The sequence below is a fragment of the Macrotis lagotis genome, chromosome 1 (assembly GCF_037893015.1).
Source record: "Macrotis lagotis isolate mMagLag1 chromosome 1, bilby.v1.9.chrom.fasta, whole genome shotgun sequence".
In the NCBI taxonomy this organism is placed as follows: domain Eukaryota; kingdom Metazoa; phylum Chordata; class Mammalia; order Peramelemorphia; family Peramelidae; genus Macrotis; species Macrotis lagotis.
Window position 1 is genome coordinate 252,417,069 of NC_133658.1, and position 25,028 is coordinate 252,442,096.

The window sequence follows — 25,028 nt, forward strand, 5'->3', positions numbered from 1 at the left end:
CCCCAATATAGACATGCCCCAATTCATTCACTTTAAAGTGACAAAACATTTAAAATATCTTTGAAATCTGTTCACTTATACTTATGGTATTTATACTCTTGAGAAATAAAAAGATGAGCAATCTAGTTAAAAATATATATTAAAAGGTGAGAAGCTGCATGGCAATGTAACTCATGAGCTGGTCTTGGAGTTTAGGAAGACTTGGATTCAAGTCCTTCCTCTGATACAAAGTAGTTGATGATGGGTGAATTATGGAACTACTTAGTATCTATCTAGTGTCTCAGACAGATAAATTACCAGTCTGCCTTGGTGGAGTAATTTCCACACTGGGAGCTCTTTTTACTATTGAAACCTCAGGCCTGGACCCATTCTCCAAATAAAATAAATACTATATAAGGATTCTTACTGACACTACAGTATTCTGAATTTCAGGGGCAGTGACCAGCTAATCTCCTTTTACCATTACTCTCTGAACTTCAGGGTAGGGAGAAACAAATCATATCAGTTTGAAGTGAAATTCATAAAGTTCCCTGTAGGCTGCCTGGCACTCACCTCATTTTACAAGCCTTTTACTTTGTCACTTAAAATTTTACTTAGTTGGCTTGAGCACAATTTAGTTTTATTCAGATTTTTAGGGATTTTATCAGAGACATTTATCACAGAAAGGATAATTTGTTGATATTGATGTCCTTTACTCACTCAGGGTAGTGTGCAAAATGAAGGGCAGGAAGACTTATCCTCTTAGCTGATGAAGAACAGTTAAGTTTTCTTTGTATTGAGCACTATATTAGGAGAGAACAGCAACAATCATGAAATAGTACTAGGAAAAGTTAGACCTGGTACTTGACATTGTCAAATTTACAGTCTGACCAGGAAATACTTTACATATTATTCTCTTTTTTTGTGTGACTGAAAAATGAATTTATACTATTTAGATCAAATCCTTACCTTTCCTTTTTTCTTGTTTTGAGAAGGTGGAGGATTTATTTTCCTATACAAAATTACCCCAAGTATTCCAATATCATGTATCAACCTTTATGTTAGTAGTAAAGTATCTAAAGAATGGAGTTTACACAAATAAGGAAGAATGTCATGTAAAAGACTGAAATTCCTTTACACTAGCATGTTACTACTGTTTAACAGAGATAAATTAGTAAATAATGACTTTGCATATTGCCTTTTGCAATCAATATTATCTTTACTACTGTAGAATTTGAATCCATGAGAAATGGCATGATGTTCTCAAAGTATTGTCTGGGAACCCTAAGTGAGAAGTTCTAATAATAATCCTGGTTGACATTTATATAATGCTTAGAAGTTGGCAAAGTGTTGTACATACGTTATCTTAACTTGAGTCTCACCACGATTGGTGAGACTAGCGATAGTCTTTGTTTTTTCTATAGATGAAGAAACTAGAGATCTGAAAAGTTAAATATATGACTTGCACATGGTTACACAGCTCACAAGTATCAGAACTTGAATTCAAACCCAGGGTTTCCAAAATCTAGTCACCCATCCACTATACCAAATGCCTCTGTATAACTATGGTCCAGGATAAAAGGGTCCTGACAGTAAGAAATCCTGGTCCCTAAAGCACTTTACTTTCACCTCCACCCATGGAAGCATTGTCAATTGAGGTACATCCATCAAAGGCTCTGATTTGCCATTTAAATTTTTTCCCAGAATTTACCTGAGTCCTGAATTTAGCTAACTTTAAAAGCTTACCAACATTATTATGTATTCCTTTGAAGTTTATAGATAATAGCAACATTTAAAAATAAAGAATTGGTTGCTTCAGTGATCAGAACTACACATACCAGGAGATATATTGCTACTGCCTCAATCATCAGAATTCGGTTCTTTAACTGAGTCATTCTCTGCCTTTCATTTCTTGTTTATGAGATGAAAATTGTGCTGGAGCAAATTCAGGTACATAAGATCTATGGAAAGGCTTAAAGGTTATTAAGAGGCACTGTTGGGGTGGCTAGGTGGTGCAGTGGACAGAGCACTGGTCCTGGAGTCAGGAGTACCTGGGTTCAAATACAACCTCAGACACTTAATAATTACCTAGCCATGTGGCCTTGGGCAAGCCACTTAACCCCATTGCCTTGAAAAATCTAAAAAAAAAAGAAAAAAAAGTTAAGATTATACAACACCAGTGGAGCTTTCCTGCCCTCTACTGGAAGAATACAGATTTAGTTCAACTGTGAACAATATTTCCATGGAGTTTAAGGAAGGATTGAATGTGCCTAGTGAGTTACTTGACATTAATGAATTTTTTTACATATATAAAAAGAAACTGACTAATTTTGGTGGATTTTTAAAAACTACATGCATAAATTTTCTTGAGATTAATGCAGTGGAGATGTTAAAATATAAATTTGAATGTAACTTATTTCATAGTCAGCTTATTTATATTTAGTGTACTACTGGTAGGATAGCCATAAAAAGAAGATTAAACATTTTTTAAGGAAATGAGAGAAGTTAAAAATTGGAAAGCCATAGGATTTTCAGACCTAGAAACAACCTTCAAAATTATCTTTTTCATCACTTCATTTTATAGGGGAGGAATTAAGACTCGTTTGGGAATAACTTAAGCAATTAATATTAGACACAGAAGTAGGAAAATTTCACTTATAAATATGCTCATGGACTATGATGCAAGACCAGATCACCATTGACCAGCCTTCAATATATATATATATATGCTAATTGGATTTTTTTTAAACCAATAACTAGTGCCAGTTTCTTGAATCTAGTGGTCTATACTTTTGAGTGGCATTACTTAGAAATGGAAAAAGGCACAAATGTAACAACTTCTATAAAGTATGAAGAGGAACTGAAAGGAAAAACATTCTCTTCCTTAAGTTTATAATGTGATGATGAATCAAGATTTAGGTGAATGAGGCTTCCCCCTAGGTTTGGTCCATCCCTTCTCCAGACTTTCCAGAGAGAAGTGGAAAGGAAGTTAGTCCTTCTCCCCTGGCCTCACATCCACTAGCTGCTGTTGACCTCCATCTGGTGACCCACCTACAAAGCTACTTCAGTAGCAGATTCCATTTTTCAGTACCAGTCTGGGTTGAATGTAGTCCATCTTCCATATTCAAGTGGAAAGGTTGATGACAGACCCAGGAGGTAACAGGAAAAAAAAATGCTGCCAATTTAGCTATCACCTTTGAGATGCTTCTCAAAAAAAAACCCTTATCTGAATTCAACAACAACAAAAAAACACTGAACACCTCTTGTTAAACACTTGATGCTAGTAAGGAAGAATATAGTTTAGATAAGTTGTCCTGGCCTTCATAAAACAGAGTCTAGTAGAGCAATGAGACCAAGATGAGTAGCTGCAAAACAAATGCAGCAATGCTGAATTCCTTTCTGTATTATTTCATATAATAAATATGCACATTAGCCTCCTTGCCCTTCTGGGCACTGAGGTCAATGTTCTCTTGGTGGAAGAGGGCCTGTCACCTTGATGTCATCTGCATACTTGAGTTGCTTTGTCACTGATACCAAAGTAATTTTAACTTGTCCACATAAGTTTTGCAAACTTTATTGTTGTACTTCATGCTAGATTCCCCTGGGATTTGATTATCATAATTTTTAGTCCTTTGTTTTCTAAGTGCAGGGGAGGGGGGGTGTTGTTTTTGAATCCTGTAAGTCCTTTTAAACACGGATGTGGAAACAAGTAAAAGTTATGTTTATTTTCCTCATATCTTCTTTCCCTCCAGATAAATAAGCTGTGGTATTGTTTTTAGTAACTAACGTCTGTAAAACCATGGGTCTGTTTATTGCTGATTTGTGATGTGAAGATTGAAATGGGAAGAAAGTTGCAAAAATATATATGGTGTATAGTCAATATGCTGGAATTTTTCCTTGCATAAATCTAGGCACTTTGTGTTTCAGAAATATATAAAAAATAATGGTGTAGGAACCTGGTTATTTATTTTGAAATAAAAATGAATATTGATGAACTTTTTTTTTTAGGTTTTGTTTTGTTTTTTGCAAGGCAATGGGGTTAAGTGACTTGCCCAAGGCCACACAGGCAATTATTAAGTGTCTGAGGCAGGATTTGAACTCAGGTACTCCTGACTCCAGGGCCGGTGCTCTATCCACTGCACCACCTAGCCTCCCCTATTGATGAACTCTTAAGGCACATTACTGGATTCAAATGCACAGATGATTTTGTAAATCATTGTGCAAGCATTTACCATAGTTACATATCCAGAGACTCAGACATTCCCCATTTGGAATTCTCCAACTTCGTACTACTTTGTTAATTTCTCCAGTGACATTCCCAGTATAGACCACAGAGACCCACAACAATGAGCATGTTAACATTTATATAGAACTTTTAAGGTTTGTAAAATATCTCTTCCTACTCTCCCTTCCCCACCAGCTTGCAGCATTATTACTTCCTCTCTTCAAAGAAGATTAACAACTCATAGTTCTTAAGTGATTTGCCCACAAATGAAGGAATTGCAACAGCCAAGGTTTGAATACAGGTCTCCTAACTCCTAAGTGCAGCATTCTTTTCAGTCCACACTGCTGGTGGTATAATTAGTTGAATGTACCAGAGGCCTTCAGTTGACAAGGTCTTGACTACAAATTTCCTTACCCTTAAGGCTAAGGAAGGGTTATGCCTTACCTTTCCCCAGCTGATTCAACTAGCTTTTGAGCTGCTATGATTGGGAAGGTGCCCAAGTTATAGACAACTCCATACTTCCTTTATGATAGCAGCCAGCTGTATAGTAGCAGCTGGAAAGGGAAGGTAATTTAATGAGGAAAATGAGAATATGATGAATAAATAAAAGCATGGAAAGATGTAAATGAAGAATGAAGTAAACAAGGCCAAGAAACAATATACACAATGACTACAACAATGTAAATAGAAAGAACTACCCACCATCATGAAACAATGCAAAGCAAATATTGCAAAATTACAAAGTACTAGTTTGGCCCCAAAGAAAAGATATGAGAAGTTCACAGGTATGCTACATTCCTTTTATCTTCAAATACTTTTTTTTAATATTACTCATCAGTTTTGCTTATATTTTCCTCTTCCTATTTATCCTTAAAAATATATTGTTGGGGCAGCTAGGTGTCACAGTGGATAGAACACTGCCCCTGGAATCAGAAGGACCTGAGTTCAAAACCGGCCTCAGACACTTAATAATTGCCTGTGTGGCCTTGGGCAAGTCACTTAACCCTATTGCCTTAAATAAAATTTTAAAAATATATAGTTATATTAGTGGCTGTTGGGGAGAATACTGGAAGAGATTTAGGCAATGTAAGAAGAAACTATATAAATCAATAAAATGATTTTTTTAAAAAAGGGGGAAAGGAAGGAAGCTCAAGGGTTTGACATTTCTTCAAAAAAGGTTGACTACATCATTTTTAAGGTCCCATTTTACAGATGAATAGACTCAGAAAGGCAAAATGACTACCTGGGGCCACTTTAGCAGTCACCCAACTCAACCCCTTTATTTCACATATGAGGAAACAGGCTCAGAAGGGATTTGTTCCATGTCACACAGTTGTAGTGTGGAAGAGCCAGGATTTGAGCCCCAAGTCTTTTTGATTTAAAATTCCACAAATCCTTCTTCACACTTTACCATGGAGTTCACAGATGGGCAGAGAAGATGAGCTGGCAGAAGTTAAATGTTTTGCTGTTGAATCCCTAGTGTGTTTAAATATGCAGGTCTTCTAGTGTTTGGGTTTTTTTTTTTTTTTGATATCTAAAACATATGTAAACCATGCAATCTGCTCTTGAACTGGTACAAAGGCATCCACAATCCACAGTATATACAACTTCAGCCATGCCTTGAAATCCTTATCACAGTGGGCTCTGCTAGGATACCAAAGCAAGTCTTGTTAAAGGGTGCTCTACTGGGCTTCAAGAGCAAGGGTTTCCTATAGAATTACTAAAGCCACAGCAAACTGATGATCCTAGGAAGTTAGGTGGCTCAGGGAGGAGTCCCATCCAGGGAGAAAAGCTAAAGATGTTCAGTATATCACTGAGAATAGTGGAGGCAGAGGACTGAACATTGAAAAGAGAGGCAACATAGAGGGGAAAGATTATTGGGCTGGGAGTATGGATTATGTTAAAGGGTCCTGCTAATAATTTAATAGAGAACTTTAAGCAAATCACTTATCCTCTCTGGATCTTGGCTTCCTCATCAGTAAAATGAGGGAGTTAGATGATTTCTCACGGAATTGGTCTAACCAATCTGGGAAATTAGTGTGGAATTCTACTTTTAAAATGTTACAAAATATAAAATACCCATTGACCCACCAATACTACTAATAGGCATAGCCTAGCAAGACAAACTGGAGGGAAAGATTCCATGTGTATATATAGTATTTATAGCGAGAAGGAAAACAGGTGACTATCAATTGGGAAATGATTAAACAAACCATAGTATAAGTATAGTGGATTATTGCACCATGAGAAATTATGAATGTGAAGAATTCATAGGAAATTGGGAAGGTAACTATAAACAAATGAACAGAGAAGAGCAAAATAAAGAACTAGGAGCATGATATACAAGAAAATCACAATAGTAAAAGTTAAACACTGGAAAACTTCATAACTCTGGTCATTGTGTCCAGTGTGACTAAAGAGGCTGAAGAATGAATAGTTCCTACCCCCTTCCATTGAGTCTTGCTTATATTTTCAGACATGGGCAGTGCATTTTATTTTTATTGACTTGTTATGAGAGTGTTCTTTCTTTGGGAAAGGGAGTCACTGGAAATTGATGTAAAAACAAAATAGTTTTCAAGAAAAAGTGGGTTCTAAAAATTTCTTCCAGCTCTGATTTTGAACGATTTTACAAGTCTTATTAATAATAATCTCCTATTTATCCTTCCCCCCCCCAAAGCCCTTTCATACATACATGGTGTCATTTGATCTTAATAGCCCCACCTTGAGGCAGGCATTATTAACCTAAAGCTGCCACCAACCTGGGGCAACCCCTTTCTGTCTCAGGTCCTAGTTATCTAGGCTTTAGACTTTTCCTGTGGAATAACCTTTTTTCAGGCCTCATTTTTCTTGATGTCTGTGTAGTGTTGGGGCAGCTAGCTGGATAGCATGCTGGGCCTGAAGTCAGGAAGACTTCCTCAGTTCAAAACTAGCCTCATATACTTAACCAGCAGTGTGATTCTGGGTAAGTCATTTAACCCTGTTTGCCTCACTTTCTCATCTGTAAAATGATCTGAAGAAAATAGTAAACCCCTCCAGTATCTTTGCCAAGAAAATAATTCAGACATGACTGATATGATTGAACGGCAACCTGCTGTGTTCACACTAGTGACTGCCTTCTCATTCCACATACTCATGTTTTCAAGATATTCTCTAGTTGAGCACTCCTTTGCAAAATTATCATCCCTGCTCTTCCCCACTGTGAGAGGGTACCTCGGATTCAATCTTTCTCTACCAATCTCATCAGTTCCTATAGGTTCAACCATATCTATGCAAATGACTTAAATCTACCTATCCTGCCCCCATGTTGAACCCTCATGGTTCCAGTCCTCCATCTTCCAACTGGCAGTAATACCTCTGTTTATATGTCCCACAGGTTTCAAATATCCAAAACTGAATTTAATATTCTTTCTCCCACAGAACCACTAGAGCCTCAACTTGGTGATCATCCCAGATACTCAGTTCCATACTCTTCACTCTCCTTCAAATTCCACCATTTGCCAAGTCTTATCAATTCAATTTCCATCACCTCTTATATTTATTACCTCTCCATTCACTCACATAGCCACTACTCTGATTTAGACACTTATGGGTCTCCTTGCTTCCAGTCTCTGATTCTTCCATTCTCTCCTCCAATAACCAGTGATATTACTAAACACAGGTCATTCCCCTAAGAGCTAATAGTTGCATCTTGTTTCACTGTTTGGCATTTAAAACCACAAGGTCCTAACTTTCTAGACAGATTTCACATTCCTTCTCCCTCATCATAAGCACAAGGTTTAAAGCTGAAAGAGACCTTGAAGTTTACTGAGTCAAATCCCTTTTAGAGGTGAGCTGAGGCAGTACCAATGGGATTTGAACCCACGTTTTCCTGACTATAGGTCAGCACCTCCTGTGCTATCATGCTGCCTTGAATTCTATGATCCTGCTAAACTAGCTTACTTACTGATCCCCATTAAACAATATTCCATCTGGTTCCTCTATGCTTTTGCACAGAATGTCCTCAATTCTGGAATGTCCTACCTCTTCACCTTCCCTCTCGGAAACCCCAGCTTCTATAAAAGGCATATTCTGATCCCCCCTAACCCATTACTATTCTTTTTCTGTTCTCCCAATTTACTTTGTATATTTTATATTTTTATTAATTCCCCCCAAAAAAACTAAGCTCTATAGGGACAGAACTGGTTAATTTTTGTTGTTGTATCCTCAGCTCCTGGCTAGACTATAAATAAATGCTTGTAAAGTTGCTTTATAGTGCCCTGGGATTTTATAATTACATCCAAACTTGAGCAATTTCTCCCAGCCCCCTCAAAAAAAAAGCCAAATAGGAGGGGGAACCTCCATTAATAACAGTGGAAGACATTTTATTTTTAAAATCATCTCTCATCACTTTTATCTCAGTAAAAATCAAATGCAAAACACTTCCAAATAAAAGTCAGATATACTTTTTTACTGTCTCAATCACAGCAACCTGGTACAGTAAGATACACACCAAGAGAGTGCATGGTCAGAGCACTTGGCAATTCAATAGTTTTGAACAATAGTATTTCCATGACAATATGTACTATACATCAGACTTTTATTAATGCAGTCATCTGGGCTAAAATTCACCATTTAAGTAGGTCACGTGGCTTCACAGTTTGTTAGGAAATTTGCAGTAGGCATGGACATGGGACAAGAGAACTAGAGACCTCAGAAGTAGGACAGGCATGACACATCAGAATGAAGTAGCTAATCTCAGTAGTGAAATTCTTTAAAATTCAGTTTTATATACAGTGTTATCTACACATGATCTATCAGATATATGTGTATGCATATATATATATATGGAGAAAGAGAAAGATTGATTTTAGACAATTGGGGAAAAAAATCATTAAACTGAGCTTCTGGAGGTCAGTAAGACCATCATGTCTAATCAAATTCAGATTTGCTCCCTTCCCCCACCTTTTTAAAAAAGCCAAACTTTTTTTTGCTTTATTCTTGGAAATACATTTGGTAAGGTCCCAAGATATTTATACATTTGACAGAATTATGGCTGAAATAATTTTGCATGTTCAAATAAGCTATTTAGAATTTCTTACTCTTCCCCCATTCCTCACCTCAAAGCAAAATATAAAGGTGAGTTGTTCATTGCATGAGTCAAAAGGGAAAGGTATCCTTCAGTTGGAGAGAGTTTAGGGCAGGCCAAGATATAAAAATATCTAGTAAGCTATCAGTTTCTGGCCATTTTAAGTGCAAAGGTATCTCAAACTCTCACATTCTGAAAATTGAGAATAAAGATATGGTGGGGAATGGGGGGTGGGAGGAGTGAGTTGAAAGGAATGAAAGTTACATTTCCTTCAGAAACAAGACCTAGACAATTAGGAGGATCAGGTCCAACTTTGTGCCAGGGACCATAGGGCATAGTGAAGTCCTGAGGATTAAGGCCCTTGGTGTGGCCTCTAAATTTATGAGGGTAGTACTACAGTCTACAGGGGCAGAGCCACACTGCTTAGTCTGCACTAACCCCCAAGAAGTGCAAATGGGAGGTAGGTATCTATATGTACACATATAGTATATATATATATATATATTTTTAAAAGGGAAGACAACAGCTTAGTTACCTCTACTGACTCAAAAAAGGAACCCATCTTCAATATTCCTTCCCACTACTAACTTCACCCAAGGAACATTAGGAAGCTAAGAACTAAAGGGCAAACCAAACCAACACAAGAGTCCTCATTCCCATCCTGCAAGATGAAAACATACAAAAAACCCCAGGGAGAACTTTTCTAGCCATATGATTTTTATCAATTTTAAGCACACAAGGAATATATTTATTAAAAAATAAAACTTTTCAAATCACCTATTTACAAAGGAGTCAATACGTGTGCAACAGAAAGGAATTAAAATCAGGCCTCTTTTTTGGATGGATGCAATGCAAATGTCATGTGAACAATCCACTAATACTGTACAGTACGATAGAGGAAGCTATTGGCAGTACAACAAAAATCAAGCATGACTGTCTTCTGTTCAAACTTTAAAACCTAGAGAGCCAAATATGAGGGGGCACAGGAGAGCCCACTCAGGGATCTTAGTGAGTATTTAAAACAATGAGGGGGAAGGTTGGTGGTTATTTCAGGAAGCGCTTTGAGATAAACCTCTGTGGGCAGCAGTAGAGCTCTGCTTGGGAAAGAATGCTCTGCTTTCACAAACCTTTCACTATTCCCCAGAATGGGAACCATGAATCTTTTTAATTGTCCCTCCCCAGCCCACTGCAGCTCATCACTGGGGCAGCTAGGCAGTCATTTGAAAACCCTACATATCAAATCAAACTCCTTTAAAAAAAAAACTTGAGTAGGGGTGGAGTGTGTATAAGAGGACTAGCAAACTTAAGTGCCAAACTGGAAGGAAACCTGGTCGGTCCTCTCCCCCTTATGGAATCACAAAGCATCCATTGCTAAAAAGATCTGACAGCAGTGTGGATCCCGAGGTGTGTGCAGCGTGGATGAGGATACAAACGCCAACAACGGGAGGGGTGAAATGTCATTCCCCATAGGTCAGCATAGCTCCACTTCCGAGGTCAGCATTAGACTCCACCAAGGAAGTCACAAAGTATAGTTTTAGCCCTTTGTGTAGAATATGCAAGTTTGAGTCTATCTATACACAAGATGGGAGAACTGAGTTGACTTATAGTTGAGCTGACTGTTAGGCATGAATTTGTGTTGTTCACTCTTTTTGCAGCATGGGTCGTAGTGGTAAGCAGTGAGGCAGGTATCGCATGAGACTTTTGAACAGATTGCACATGTATTAGAGGCTCCTGACCGGTTGCAGAAACCACAGCGAGATGCAGCTGTAGCCTTGGATTTTGAGTGAAGGTGAGATGCTCTTTCAGAGCCCTGAGTCTGTGCTGCATACAAAGACTTCTCCCTCAGGGTGGCCCCATGGGGCAAACCATCATGGGAGCCTGATTTTATAGGGAAGTTGTTCTGTTTGGTGACAGGATAGTCCTGCCGACATGTGAGGACAGTTTCACACCGCTGGCAGAGGGAAGAGCCACAATGGAGGCCACAGCTTTGGCACTTGGAAGAGGCAGTCTCTTTGGCGGGATGTGCACGCTTGTGGTAGAAGGGGTTGGAATCATTACGGAATAGCCACACATCTGGCTTGAGAGAATCTGGTCTCCTATATGTGCCCCTGGAATCTGGATCTGTGTAAAGGTCTAGATCATCTTGAGGGGAAAAATAAGTGTTATAAGAAGGGATGGTTCGTAACATGCCATTGGGATTTGAGGAATGGGGCACAAATTCATCAGAACAACTACGTGGGGAGCTGGACATGGTCAAGAGAGAAGGAGATGGTCGAATAATTTCATCTTTGATATCATCTTCCATATCTACCACTGCAGGCTCCTTCCTGAGGCTAAGTGAAGTCATCAGTGGTGGCTTCTTACTCTCCCAGTAACTATCATAAGTGTCCATGGATTTGGAAGGTTTATTCACTTTGGGCTTGAAGTAATCTTTTGCTGCCCTCTCACTGGCTGATTTCTGAAGGGCCATCCGTGCCATAGAAGAAGTGAGGTTCTCCTTACTCTCTACCCGTCTTTTCATGGCATCCGAGCAGCCCCTCACATCTTCATTGCTGTGCTTACGCTCATTCACCACATCTAACTCTGAGTAACCCTTGTCTTTCACCTGGGAGTGTATCTCAAGCAATTGTTCACACTCTACTTTGGCCAAAAAAAGCTCAAAAGAGACCATTTTCACTTGCAAAGTTTCTACCAGTTCTTTGAGCCTGTACACACTTCCAAGATCCTGGACATAGCCCATATAATTCAGGATGACTCTAATATCTTCTTCGAGCAATGTTGATTTCACATAATAAACAAAAGGTCCTGTGTAGGTCTAGAAAAGAGAAGGAAAAAAATCCAGTATTTTCCCTTGAATATACACAAAATGGAAAACAATTCCCAATTAACTTTAATAGATATCATGTGGGGAAAGGGGAAGTGAATTACTTCACTAGACTCATGATCTAGGAGACTGAAATTAATGTTTCCCGAAGTCCAAGACACTACTTGTATGAAGAAAATTCCACCTCTCCTCTCTGAAAATCCAGGAAGAGAACTAATGATGATTTTGTGGGACTGGGGATTTCTACCAACAGGGTAAAGAGTGGTAAATTACAAAAAGGAGTAAATTCAAAGGAAAAAAATTCAATAAACTTCTTTCTTGGGTTTTCATTAGTATGAAACAATACAATTAACCCATTTGTAAAATTATTTGAATGTTTTCATATAGACAATATAGACCTTTAAATCTGAATTACCATCTAACTTAGTATTCCAGAAAGATTTCTGGTTCAAACCAAAAATAGATGGAATATTGGATTAGAAATAAAATAGTTCAGTTTCTAGTGCTGGCTCTATTTACTAAATAGGCATAGTCATGTCTAAGCAAGTTATTTAGCCTCTTTGGGATTCTATTACTTCTGTAAAAAGAGGGAATTCATCCTACTACAAGTCTTTTATGAGGTACCCTGAATGAGTAAACTGGGAAATAAGGAATTTCCACCCTGCCCCATTAATCCACCCCCCAAAAAAGAAGTCCCATCCCACCTTCCTTCAAATGCCCATTGGCATACATACTAAATCATAAAAACACTGACACAAACTTTTACTGACAAGTCTGTTAAGTTTTCCTGCCAGAATCAAAACCATATAAGAGTATACCATGAAAGATAATAGCATGGTGAAAAAGAACACTTTATTTGAAGAAAGAAGGTCTGAGTTCAAGTCATTTCATTCCTATAAGCTTCAATTTCCTCATCTGTTAAATGAGGAAATTAATATTTGCATCATAATTAGATTCACAGTGTTGTTGCAATCCTTAAAGCACTATAGCAACGCCAGTTAGTATAAGGGGAGGCAAAGGTTCTGAGGTATCAAGTACATAGAGGGTACCAATCAATGGATCCTATGCTGGTTCTACATCTTTCCCAGCTTTAAGGCAGTGGAAAAATAGAACTCTTGACACTTATTCTTTGTAGTTTATGTTCATTAGAGCTTGGAGGGGGAGGGAAGAGGGGATAGGCATGGAGGGGGGGACCAACTAGTTTAGTCCTTCATCGAAAAACTGAGCCCCATGGGGTGGCTAGGTGGCGTAGTGGATAAAGCACCGGCCTTGGAGTCAGGGGTACCTGGGTTCAAATCCAGTCTCAGACACTTGAATAATTACCTAGCTGTGTGGCCTTGGGCAAGTCACTTAACCCCATTTGCCTTACAAAAACCTAAAAAAAAAAAAACTGAGCCCCAGAGAGGGCTTATTTATTATCAATAATTAACTGTTAAGATTCAAACTCAGTTCTCTTGATTCCAAACCCAGGGATCCATTCACTATACCACTTGACCCAAAGAGAAATAGAGAAACACTAGAACAATCTCTTTGCTTAAGATCAAAAACATGGGTCATAACAGCTAAAAAGACATCTGTCTACATAATAGTGAAGAGACAAAGTAACCTAAGAGGTCACTATACTAGTTTTGGTTATGTTTTCTGATTCCTAGTTTAAGCCTTATTCCACTATACTAGACATCCATAACTTTAGGGTGTATTAATAGAGATAGATGTAGTTCTGGAGAAGAACCTTCCCCCTACAGTCTACTTTATTTAAGCTATAGGAAAGCACTTCTATATGCCTTACTTTAATACTTTTGAATTCCTTCTTCCAAGGATAAAGGAAGAGGTTGATTCCCACTGTCTCCAGCAGGTTGAATGCGTTGTGGAGAGTCTGCAAGTTAGAGGACCTCAGTGAGCGAAGGGAGTTTTCAACCACCTCATAAAATTTGATCAACCGGAATCTATAAAAGGGCTCGATCTTATGCAGACTAAGTACAGCCGAGGCCGCCACCCGGAGGTACTCATCATTGACAGGTCGCTGCTTAGTGCTGGAAGCATCCACTTTGGACTCCTGAAACTGCACGTACTTCCTGAATAAGTCGTCTTTATATTTTGTATCCATTGAAATCAGCTTTCCTAGAATATTCCCAGGTAGCAGCTACCTCATCTCTTCCATGGCTTCTCTCCAGGGGGCATGGCAATCTTAAAGGGTACTGGCATGCTATCTGTCTTGGACAATTGTGGTTTCTGGAAGAGGAGAAATAAAAATAATATGAGTAGTTTCCACATGATCATCCTTAAACCAAGTCTCTGAAAAATAAGCCTCCCTTCCAACTTGTTTCATCACCAGTTATTGTTGTTATTGCTAATAACATGCATCTGAACATTTATAAGCACTTCTAAGTACAGAACATCATGCTAGGTGCTAGGAGATACACAAAATTCAGAGCAGACTGTTACTGCTAGTGGAACTTGCAATTTAGTTAATTTGGAAACCAATTTTGAAAATTTTATGCCAAGCAATAAATATCTGAAATAATCTGTTAAATTTTTTTGCTTAAATTTTAAAATTATAGCATTTTGGAAATTCTTTTTTTCTTCCTTTAAGTAGTTTGTTAACCATAAAGTAATATATAATTATACCATTTCAGTTAACTTTCATTACATCTTGTGGCAAAAGTAGTAGCATTATCCCCATTTTACAGATAAGAAACAGCTCAAAAGAATAAATGACATATCAAAGTAATACAGCTAAGTAAATGGTGGGACTCTAAAGCCTTTGTGCTTTGATATAGTTTACAAAATACTTTAATAATTACATTGGATTTAATAGGTATGTTAGATAGTCTTGGGTCTTGAGGATAAATATAGGAATCAAACTTAACTTCCTGTAGAACCCACCTAACTAATCCTATCTTATGAATTAATGTTGAATGCAATACCAATTTTCTTAAATATTTTTTAAAGCAAGAAAAACTGGATCCAATGTCATTTTAAAAAGCTTAAACTTAATTATCTTTAATCTATCTAACCTCATTTAATTCTACTCTAATGCTTCATTGTGGCATAATGTTCTCAAAAGCTTTATTAAGAAGTTTAGACTGTGGCAGGTTTTTTAACATGCTAGAAATTCTTCAAGTTATGGTTCAAGCAACAGACTACCTGAATATAAAAGTTACTATTTATAGACTAATTTTTTTTTAGGTTTTTTTAGGTTTTTGCAAGGCAATGGGGTTAAGTGGCTTGCCCAAGGCCACACAGCTAGGTAATAATTATTAAGTGTCTGAGGCCAGATTTGGTACTCCTGACTCCAGGGCCAGTGCTTTATCCACTGCGCCACCTAGCTGCCCCCAATGTTTATAGATTATTAAAAAAAAGTAACAAATATGATAGAGTAAAACATTGCTTTACAAGTTTCCTTCCAGCAAAGTATCTTCTATCATTGTCAAAATACTAGAATATTCCTTGTAAAATATTAACAGGAAACCTGTTATTAATTTCGAGGAAGACACAAAACAAGATGTATATTCTCCAAAGGAGAATATAAAAACAAGATGTATATTCTCACTGTCATGGAGTTTGGCACAAGTCCAAGAGAGATTCTGGATGGTGAGGGCCTTCAGATATTCCTGTTTCCAATCCTTTTCACTGACTCATAATGAATATTCTACTCTTTAACCATGGAACTCTAAAATGGACCCTCTTATTTCTTCTATATATAAATTCTCTTAATGATCTCATTACCTTTCACTGGTTCAATTATCAACTCTCTCCTAACACTCAGATCTAAAATGTCTATTTTTAATCTTGAGTTTCAGTCTTATTTTATTGGAGTCCTTTGAAATGTCTCCAACTGGTTCACCTGTAAGTACCTCAAACATCAGATTCAAAAATGAAACTAATGAGTAATCATTCCTATACCTCACTTTCCTCGAAGCTTACCTTTTTTGTAAAGAATATCACACTATCCTCCTAGTCACCCAGGTTTTCAACTTTGGAGTCACTGAGATTCACTGTCATTCCCCACTCCACTAAATCCAATCAGTTGTCAGGTCTTGTCAATTTTATATCCACATCATAAATCTAGAGCTGAAAGGGATCTTGAAGCTAGCTATCTTGCCCAACCCCTCATAAGTGACTTGCCCAAGTTTACAAAGATGATAAGGTTCTTTGACCTCAGAGGATTCTCCCCCCCCCCCCCCACTGAAAATCTTGTTCTTTCCATTTCACTGGAAAAAATTCTCTCCTCTCATTTTTTTTTATCACATCATCATTCAGATGCCTTCTGCCATTATTTCCTCCCTAATGTAACATGAAAAATTAACTTTTCTCCCTGCCAAGCTGAGCCTTTATATATTAACAAGTGATTTTATTTCATTCCATCTTTCCCAGTAATTTACCCCTTCTATCATCACCACACTCACTTATTTCCAATCTTTCCCTGTCTAATGGCTATCCCATATGTCCCCCTCTATTTAAAAAAAAAATCTCCCTTCATCCCCTACTAGTTATCCTATATCTCCCTATGGTCAAACTCCTGGAGGTCTTCTCCAATTGGTATTCCTAATTTCTTTCCTCTCACTCTCTTAACTACTTATAGTTTGGCTTCCAAACCCATCATTTAATTGCTCCTTAGAAAGTTACCAGTTATCTTTTCATCTCCAAATCTAATGACTTTTCTCAATCTTCATCCTTGTCCTTTTATGCAGCCTCTGACTTTGTTGATCACTCTCTGCTGTTTGCATGACACATTTCTTTCCTCATTCTTCTGTTTCTCTGTCTTCTTTGCTGAATCTAACTAGCATTCCTTGTCATGCTTGCTAATGGAGGTGGAGTTCCCTCAACACTTTCTGCTAGGTTCTTTTCTCATTTCTATTTCAATTGGTGATCTCATCAGTTCCACAATTCAGTTAAACTCTCTATGGAGATGATTCTCCGTTCCTATTTTCCTAGCCCTAACCTTTCTTTAGACCTCCATCACATCTTCAACAGCTTATTGGAAATCTTAAGTTTGGATGTCCCATTGACACTGAAAATTCAACATAACCAACAAACTCACCTCCCCAACCCTTCCCTAATCCTAACTTCAGCATTAATAACAGTGACTTGAAATTGTCCATAATTCTAATCTCTCACCTCCTATATCCAATCAATCTATTCTATCTTATCTTCCCTAACACCAGTCCATCCTCCACTCATCTGTCAAAATTGAGTTTTCTAAAATTCAGATCTTACCAAACCATCCTTCTGAGCCACTCCAATGACTCCCTATTAACTCTAGGATGACAACTATAAGATCATTAGTTTTAAATTAAAAGTCATTTATAATCTATTGCCTTCTTCTCAACTTTCCTATCTTCTTGCACTTACACCCCCCCCACATTCTCTATAACCCAGTGGCCTTCTTTCAATTCTTCAAACATGCCCCATCTTCTGATTGAGCATTCTTACTGGCTATCCCCCATCCTTTAAACTCTTTCTTCCTTGATTCCCTGGCTTCCTTCAAATCTTAGTTAAAGGTCAACCTTCTGCAACTTGCTCTTCTAAGTCTTCTTTAATCTCAGTGCTTTCTCTCTGAATCTATCCCAATTTTTCCTATGTATATCTTTTATTTATGTAGTTGTTTCTGTGTTGTCTCCCTGATTAGGCTGTAAAATCCTTGAGGGCAAGGATTGCCTTTTGCCTTTCTTTATATCCCCATAGTGCAGAGTCTGGCACACAGGTGTTTCAGAAATGATGGTTGATGGACTGACACTGAGCTGATAACAGGATGACCCAGAAGAATGCAGAATCTCTTAAATAAGATCTGGAAACACTCAAAAAGAATAACTATCCATGTAGGAAAAAACCAAATACCTTAAGAAAGACTACTGTTCAGATTATAAACCATGCAAGTCACCTATACAATTCATATGTACATATCTGAGGTCTTGGACAGACCCAAGCCTGGAAAAGAATAGAAGAGCAATCTAATTTCCTCAAAGACAATCTGCACATTTCTTTTAATGAACTCTAAGCTTCTTCCTGAAACAGTCTATCTTTTTAACATCAATCTTGTTCCTGTGATGTTGGATAGCTGAGTCAAAGAATATAGCAATTTTTGATGAACTAGAGTTGGGGATCAACCCAAAGGGCAATGAAGGTTATCCCATCACATATGATGGGCAGGAGCAGTCTGTGGGTAATATAATTAATTCAACATAAATTAAACTTTTCTATGTTAGAGGCACTGTGATAAGTGCTGAATGTTCATAATAAAGGGACAGAACATGGATGATGTAACAAAGGATGCTGAGATGGAGTAATTGAACAGATTGAGAATAAAGAGGTGACACTGAAGTCAGCATTAAGAAAAAGTGCCCAGGAGAAGGTTGCAGTCAACATTAAAAAAACTACAAAAAGTGAAAATAAAATGAGGACTGAGAAAAGGCCATTAGATTGTAGAGTTATAAGGGATAATTGGTAACTTTGGAGAGAGAGAGACTTCAGTTGAATAATGAGGTCAGAAATCAGACTATAAGGCAGTAAGATGGAAGAGGAGGAATTCTTCAGGAGAAATGACAAAAGGATGTCATAAGAGAAAGGGGGGGTGGAGGTGGGGGAAGATGGGCTGGTAGCAGAGTTATAGGAAAATATAAGCAACAAATAATTCATTCTACTGAGAGTACAAGAAAAAACTCATTGGGAGTTCCCATGGAATGAGTTTACCAAAGGACATAAACATAAATTGCATGAATTTATTAATGTAATTAAACCATTTAAATAAGCTGCCTACTAGCTCCAACAAAAATTTTTCCTGATGTGTGTGTATACACACACACACACACACACACACACACACACACACACATACTTTTAAGGATTAAAAACCTACTTAAGAGTCACATAAGCTTCTTCTTAAAACTTACTGTTCTTAAAACAATTTAAAGAAAGAAGGAAATCCCAGACTCCTTCAAACTGAGCTTACATTTTTTTACAAAGGTTAATTGTTTTAGTTACAAAATAGTACACATTTGCATATATACATATCAACAATAATGAAAAAAGTATTTAGCATGTAAAAATATTTGGCTATTATTATCATTTTACCTTTTTTCAAGGCAATGGGGATAAATGACTTGCCCAAGGTCACACAGCTAGCTAATTATTAAGCGTCTGAGGTCGGATTTGAACTCAGGTACTACTGACTCCAGAGCTGGCGCTCTATCCACTGTGCCATGTAGCTGCCCCTTTGGCTATTATTTTTAATCATACAATTCATTCCACAGAAGTAAGGGAAGAAGAGCTGGACTGGGAGGCAGGATTTCAGTACTATTTCTGCTATTAACTGTGTGACTTGGTGCAAACCTTTCTAGATCAATTTCCTAAACTATAAAATAAGAGAGTTGAACTAGATAATTTAAGACCTGCAACAGCCCTAACATTAAGGGGTGAATTCATTTGACAGTTTAAGAACTAATACAAATAGATCAGGAACCAAAGTAAACTGGCAGCTTGTGGTACAATGGATAGTTGTCTTTAAAGTTAGGTAAATCAAGCCAGTTCAATTTAGAAGGACTATAACATTGGAAAAGTCCATTAAAGGTACAGTTGAGTTTTGTTTTTTGTTTTCTGTAAGACAATGGGGTTAAATAACTTGCCCAAGATCATACAAGCTAAGGTAATTATTAGGTGTCTGAGGGCAGATTTGAATCCAGGTCCTCCTGACTCCAGAGCCAATACTCTTATCCACTGTACCACCTAGCTGCCCCATAGTCAAATTTCAAAAACAAAATTCTAATGAAAAGTATTTCTGCCTCCTGGCACTGAGCAAGAACAGAAGAACAAAACTCATCCCTTCTCTCATTCCTTTAGTATCTCTTCTCCTCAATCAGAAAAGGTAAACCCTTTTCTAGGAGAGGGGCAAAGACCAAGACTAATTAGCTTTAGAATTTGCTCTGGCAGCTAGCTCCTCCATACCATGAAGGGAATTAAAAATTGCATTGTCCCTGATCATAGCAAAAGCTTTTTCTGAGAATCATGTTTGCATTTTATTCACTTTCAGCCAGTATTCCCAGCACTTTGAGAGCTGAACAAAATTAGGCTCTATGCAAAACAACACAGTTATAGAAGACTAAGGCAGCCCAGCTGCAGTACCAGTTAATTTATCAAAGCAATTTGAGGATCAGGATGCAAACACTTGTCACTTTCCCAAAAGCCTTCAACTGTAAATATCCCTAAAGCAGACAGACAGCTGCAAGGAGCTAAGGTGCCCAGTCAGCATTAAACAATGCTCCAAAATAAGGTCCCCTTTTGAAAAAGCAAACTGTCAACCTGAGGTTCTGCAGCTCTACCGTATTTTTTAATCACCTCAATGGAAAGGTATGCTGGTTGAAAGCCAAAATGAGCTTAAGTAGATTTCCTGGCCAAATCAGAATTAGCTCACCTTTGGCCTCAGTGGACCCATTCAAACACAAACATTTCAAAACAGCAAAGTGAAAACACACCATTTACCACAGAGAAAAGACAAGTTATTTCTATCACATTTCACTCTAAATCCACAAGATAGAGCAACCCTATATCGGCATAACTTAATAGAAATTTCTTCAGTGCAGATGCAATGGAAGAACGTCCCAATTCTTATACTCTCTGAAGGGATTCCCAAAAGGAAATTCATACAACTTAAAAGAAATCCACAGGGCCCTTTCCACCAATAGCTAACATTCAAAGATCTGATTAGATTCACCCCAGACCAAATAAATGCAAAATACCAAGTACCCAAATTTCTGAAGCTCAAAATGAGATCGACATTGCTAAAATCGGTCTTCTGTTTAGTTTAACAGGATCTATTCCCTTGTGGCGCTATGAAAAGTAAGCTATCTTGCTGTTTTGCCCTTCAAATGGGGACCAAAAAGATTCCTCACCTTCTCCTCACCAAGGAGGCTTTATCTTAATGACTTGTACTGTCTTTTCACCAAACTCTCCTGATTGTCTCTCTCTCTCTCAATCTTCGGAGACCCCTAGAGATTCACTACCCCGAGTCCGGCGTTCTCCCAGCCCCGACTCTTCGTCCAGGACCCCTCTTTTCCGCCCCCCGGGCCGTCGTGTGGGCTCCAGTTCCCCTTCACTCCCATCCACGCTTCCTCCGAGCTGGATGGCCGCCGCCCCCGGCCGCCCCCGGGGGGTCCCGGGCACCTCTTCAGTTCTGAACGGGCTCCCCCCGCGCCGGGGTCCGCCCCCGAAGCCCCAGCGCCGGGTGCCCCGGGCGCCCCGGGCCCGCCCGCCCCAAGCCCCGAGCCGGGGAAGCCCCGCCGGTCGGGGGGAATTTCCGCCCGGGGCCACCCCAGGGTGGCGGGTCACTTACCGAGGAGGCCGCCGCCGCCTCGGGCCGTGGCGGGGAGCGTGCGGGAGGCGGAGGAGCCGGGGCCGGGCCAGGGGCGCTCCAGACTCCGGCCGCCCGAGGGGCGAGCGAGACCCGAGCCCTCAGGGACGGAGGCGACCCGGAAACACACGGACCGGAAGTGATACGGCTCGGCCGCGGTTGCGGCTGCGCGCGTGGGGGGCGGGGAGGCCGCGGCCCCGCCCGGCGTGAGGCGAGCACCCTCCTGGGAAGCGGGAGGTTAGGCGGCGGCGGCGGCGACGACCTAGGTCCAGTCCGGTCCTGAGAGGGAAAGCGGCAGGGAGCCCGGGTGACGACCCGGAAGTCAACGGAAAGGAAGTGACGTTCCGGAGCTACGCCCCAAGGTTGTGGCGGTTTGAGTTGCCTTGGGAACCGGCGGAGTGGGACGGGGACGGGGGCGGGGGCGAGGCCCGGGGCCTTAGAGAGGGGAAGCTCCGAAGCCTGGCTGGGCTCCTGATGGGACAGCCCTTAATTTAGGCACATTTATGAGAACGAAAGTCATTCCCCAATTGGCAAACGGTCCAAGGATGCGAAGAGACTAAAGATCTCAACAGTCACATGAAAATCGCTATTCTTTAGAGAAATGCAAATTAAAAGACCTCAGGTACCCACCTCGTACCTATCAGATTGGCTAAGATGTTCAGTGTGGGAGGCAATGGGGGGAAACTGGGCCAGTCTGGGAAAACTTATATAAACTAATGCCCAGTGAAGTGAGGGGAACCAGGAAATACACATTATATAATATATATTATATTCATTATATATCATATATACATTAACAATAACAATTGTGAGATGACCAACTAAGATGGGCATGGCTCCTCTTAGCAGTTCAGCAATAAAGGACATTCCCTCCAACGTTGAGTCTAAAAGACTTGTGGTGGAAAATGCCATCCACTTCCAGAGGAAAAACTATGGAATCTGAATGAAGACAAAAGCATAGTAATTTTTACTTTTTAAAACCTTTTTTGCTTTTCTTTCTTTCTCATGGTTTTTTTCCCCTTTAATTTTGATTTTTCTTAAACAACATGACTAATATGGAAATATGTTAAGCATGATTGTATATATATATAACCTGTATCAGATTGTTTGGTGCCATGGAGAGAGAAGAGGGAAGGAGGGTGATAGAAAAATGTGGAACTCAAAAGTTTACAAAAATATGAATGTTGAAAATTATCTTGCATGTAATTGGAAAAAAATAAATTCAAAAACAAAATTATACCTCTTTCTACAAGTAGGGTTTTTTCCCAATTCACTCCTTACAGCAAATAGTTTTAGAGTTTGCAAATGTATTAACCAGAATCTTTACGTACATTTGTCTCCAACTAGAAGGAATACAGACATTTTGGGATTCCTCAGACCCATAATAAGGAGTGGTGTCCACCTGATTCTATTTCACAAGACATATATCCATGGGAACTGTGACTGTTCACCTCTGTACCCCTCAGCCAGGGTTCCCAACAAATGTTAAAGTTCATTTCATAGAAGAGCTGGACAAGACCTTAGAGATTAAATTGCCCTGTGCCTCAGTTTCCTCATCTATAAAATGAGAGAATTTGATTCAATGGCCTGTAAAAGTCCCTTGGTTTTAAATATATATTCCTGTGATCAACACCAACCACCTCCTTGTACAGATAGCATTAATGGGTCTTAAAGGGGGAATATAGCTTGTATAAGATCATACATAGCCCCAGGCCTCTTAAACTGCCTTGTGCTCTTTCTTCTAAACTGCAGCCACCTCCCTTAGATCTTCAGAATACAGAATAGGCATATGCACATATTTACATCTACATATTCTATAAACTGATCATACAAGAAGTTCCAATCAACATGAATATAAAAAGAGTTAAATCAAATCTGACCTATGTAAAACTAACATATAAAACACAAGGTCCTAGAGAGTAGGGATTCTGTCACTTTTGTATTTATGTTCTCAGCATTTAACAGTTTAACCTGAAATTCAGGTGCCAGAGGAATAGGGACTGGACTTTTTAGAATTTCAAATTGATAGATCCTCTCAGAGGAGGAAACTCCATTTACAAATGCACAAAGGCAATCTTCTTTGCAACATCTGGTTTTAGAGTTGTCTAGAGCCCTGGTGAGACTTGAGTTCAGGGTCACACTACCATTAAGTGTCAAGGCTAAGACTGGAAACCAGGTCTTCTTGACTCAGAGGCTCTCTCTATCCATTATCCTACACTCCCTCTTTGCCCAGCACATAAATACTTGTTAACATTTAAAAATGGGAGAGTCCTAATGGGGATTTTGAACCTCAATTACTACCTCCGTAAAATAAGTTTAGACTAATTGGACTAGATAGTTTCCAAAGTTCCCTACCTGTTCTGACATTTTTGGTTGAACTTCTTAAGATCCCTTCTATCTCTGACAGTCTATGACTTGCACAATTTTACTACTTATATACTAATTAAAGTTTAATTTTTTTTGTATCCTTGATTTTATATTGCATTATTGTTCATCATATCAGTTTTATTTTAGTGGTTTCCAATCATTGGGCCCTAGGTTGGGCAATGAGAATCATGGAGTTTTATTGCAAGAGGTTCATTGTATTAGATTACTTAAATAAGAAAACTGTAAATAATAAACTTTCATATTTCAAATGTATGTCGGATGCTATTGTGAATAATAAGTTCATAGACCCCAGGTTAAGAACCCTTGGTCTAGTCCAATCTCTTACCATTTATAGACTCAATAAATGACATTCAGATTTCAAATCCAACACAACTCCAAACCCAATTTTTGTTCCACTATATCATGCTGCCTCTCTGTTTATAAAGTACAGAACTGGTGATGCTTCTTTAATCTATGAAATCAAACCTTCCATTACTGCTGTGTTTTTGACCCAAGAACAGTTTGATTTCAGTTCTTGTATACATGATTTTCTATATTGATGATTCCCCAAGAAATTCCAGATAAGTCAAAAACTTTCTTAGGGGCAGCTAGGTGTCTCAGTGGATAGAATGTGGGACCTGGAGTCAGGAGTACCTGAGTTCAAATCTGGCCTCAGACACTTAATAATTACCTAGCTGTGTGGCCTTGGGCAAGCCACTTAACCCTATTACCTTGCAAAAAAAAAAAAAGAGCTGGACAAACTTTCAAGCTAAGTTTATTGATTTCAAGAATTCACTGAAGTAATTTTCCTTCTCTTGGTCTCAATTTCCTACCCTGTAAAGAGAAGGAACTGAAAACTAGATGTTCTCCAAGGTTCTGTCTACCTCTGAAATTCTGATTCTACAGCACTTCATTCTTGGCACTTACCATACAGAAACCCTCCTATGAGCAAATGTGAAGGATTTCCATCATGGACTACTAAAACAAAGGGTGCTTTACCATTGCTCTTCTATACATGTAGTTTCCCATTGAGGTAAATACCACTTCTACAGACTCCTGGAGAGAGTAACTTGCTACATCATTTAATACCTGACAGGCCATCTCCTGGGGAAGAGCATGTCTAAGGTTAGTTTGGTCTTCAGGTGAAAAGATGTGCACGTTTGTGTGCATACTTGGGTCTTTTCATGTTGTACCGTTGCACAGTCTTCAGAAATCCATGGAC

At 38.9% G+C, this 25,028-nt stretch overlaps 2 protein-coding genes across 4 annotated transcripts in view; one reads left to right on the top strand and one right to left on the bottom strand.

Moving 5' to 3' along the window:
* SLC9A8 (solute carrier family 9 member A8) overlaps positions 1–13,210 on the top strand; it is a 154,771-nt gene extending 141,561 nt beyond the window's left edge. The window contains exon 17 of the transcript XR_012473487.1: positions 10,925–13,210. The gene's annotated coding sequence lies outside the window, so the exon portion shown is untranslated. The remainder of the gene's footprint in view (positions 1–10,924) is intronic.
* On the bottom strand, positions 8,549–24,826 carry SPATA2 (spermatogenesis associated 2). 3 transcript variants are annotated; one of them, XM_074210234.1, is made up of 3 exons: positions 24,734–24,826; positions 13,883–14,325; positions 8,549–12,084 (listed from the first exon to the last, which is right to left on the bottom strand). In XM_074210234.1, the coding sequence occupies exons 2-3, from the start codon at positions 14,198–14,200 to the stop codon at positions 10,837–10,839; spliced, it is 1,566 nt and encodes a 521-aa protein (XP_074066335.1). In that variant the 5' UTR covers positions 14,201–14,325; positions 24,734–24,826; the 3' UTR covers positions 8,549–10,836. The 3 variants fall into 3 exon arrangements, with proteins under 3 accessions (XP_074066335.1, XP_074066333.1, XP_074066334.1); XM_074210232.1 differs by lacking the exon at positions 24,734–24,826 and adding an exon at positions 21,422–21,741; XM_074210233.1 differs by lacking the exon at positions 24,734–24,826 and adding an exon at positions 20,982–21,199.
* Between the last annotated feature and the right edge of the window lie 202 nt (positions 24,827–25,028).

Coding starts and splice junctions, on each gene's coding strand:
- SPATA2 (XM_074210234.1), bottom strand. CDS start 14,200: ATGGATACAAAATATAAAGACGACTTATTCAGGAAGTACGTGCAGTTT. Junction 12,085..13,882: donor AGGAATTCAAAAGTATTAAA/GTAAGGCATATA, acceptor TCTCTTTTCTAG/ACCTACACAGGACCTTTTGT.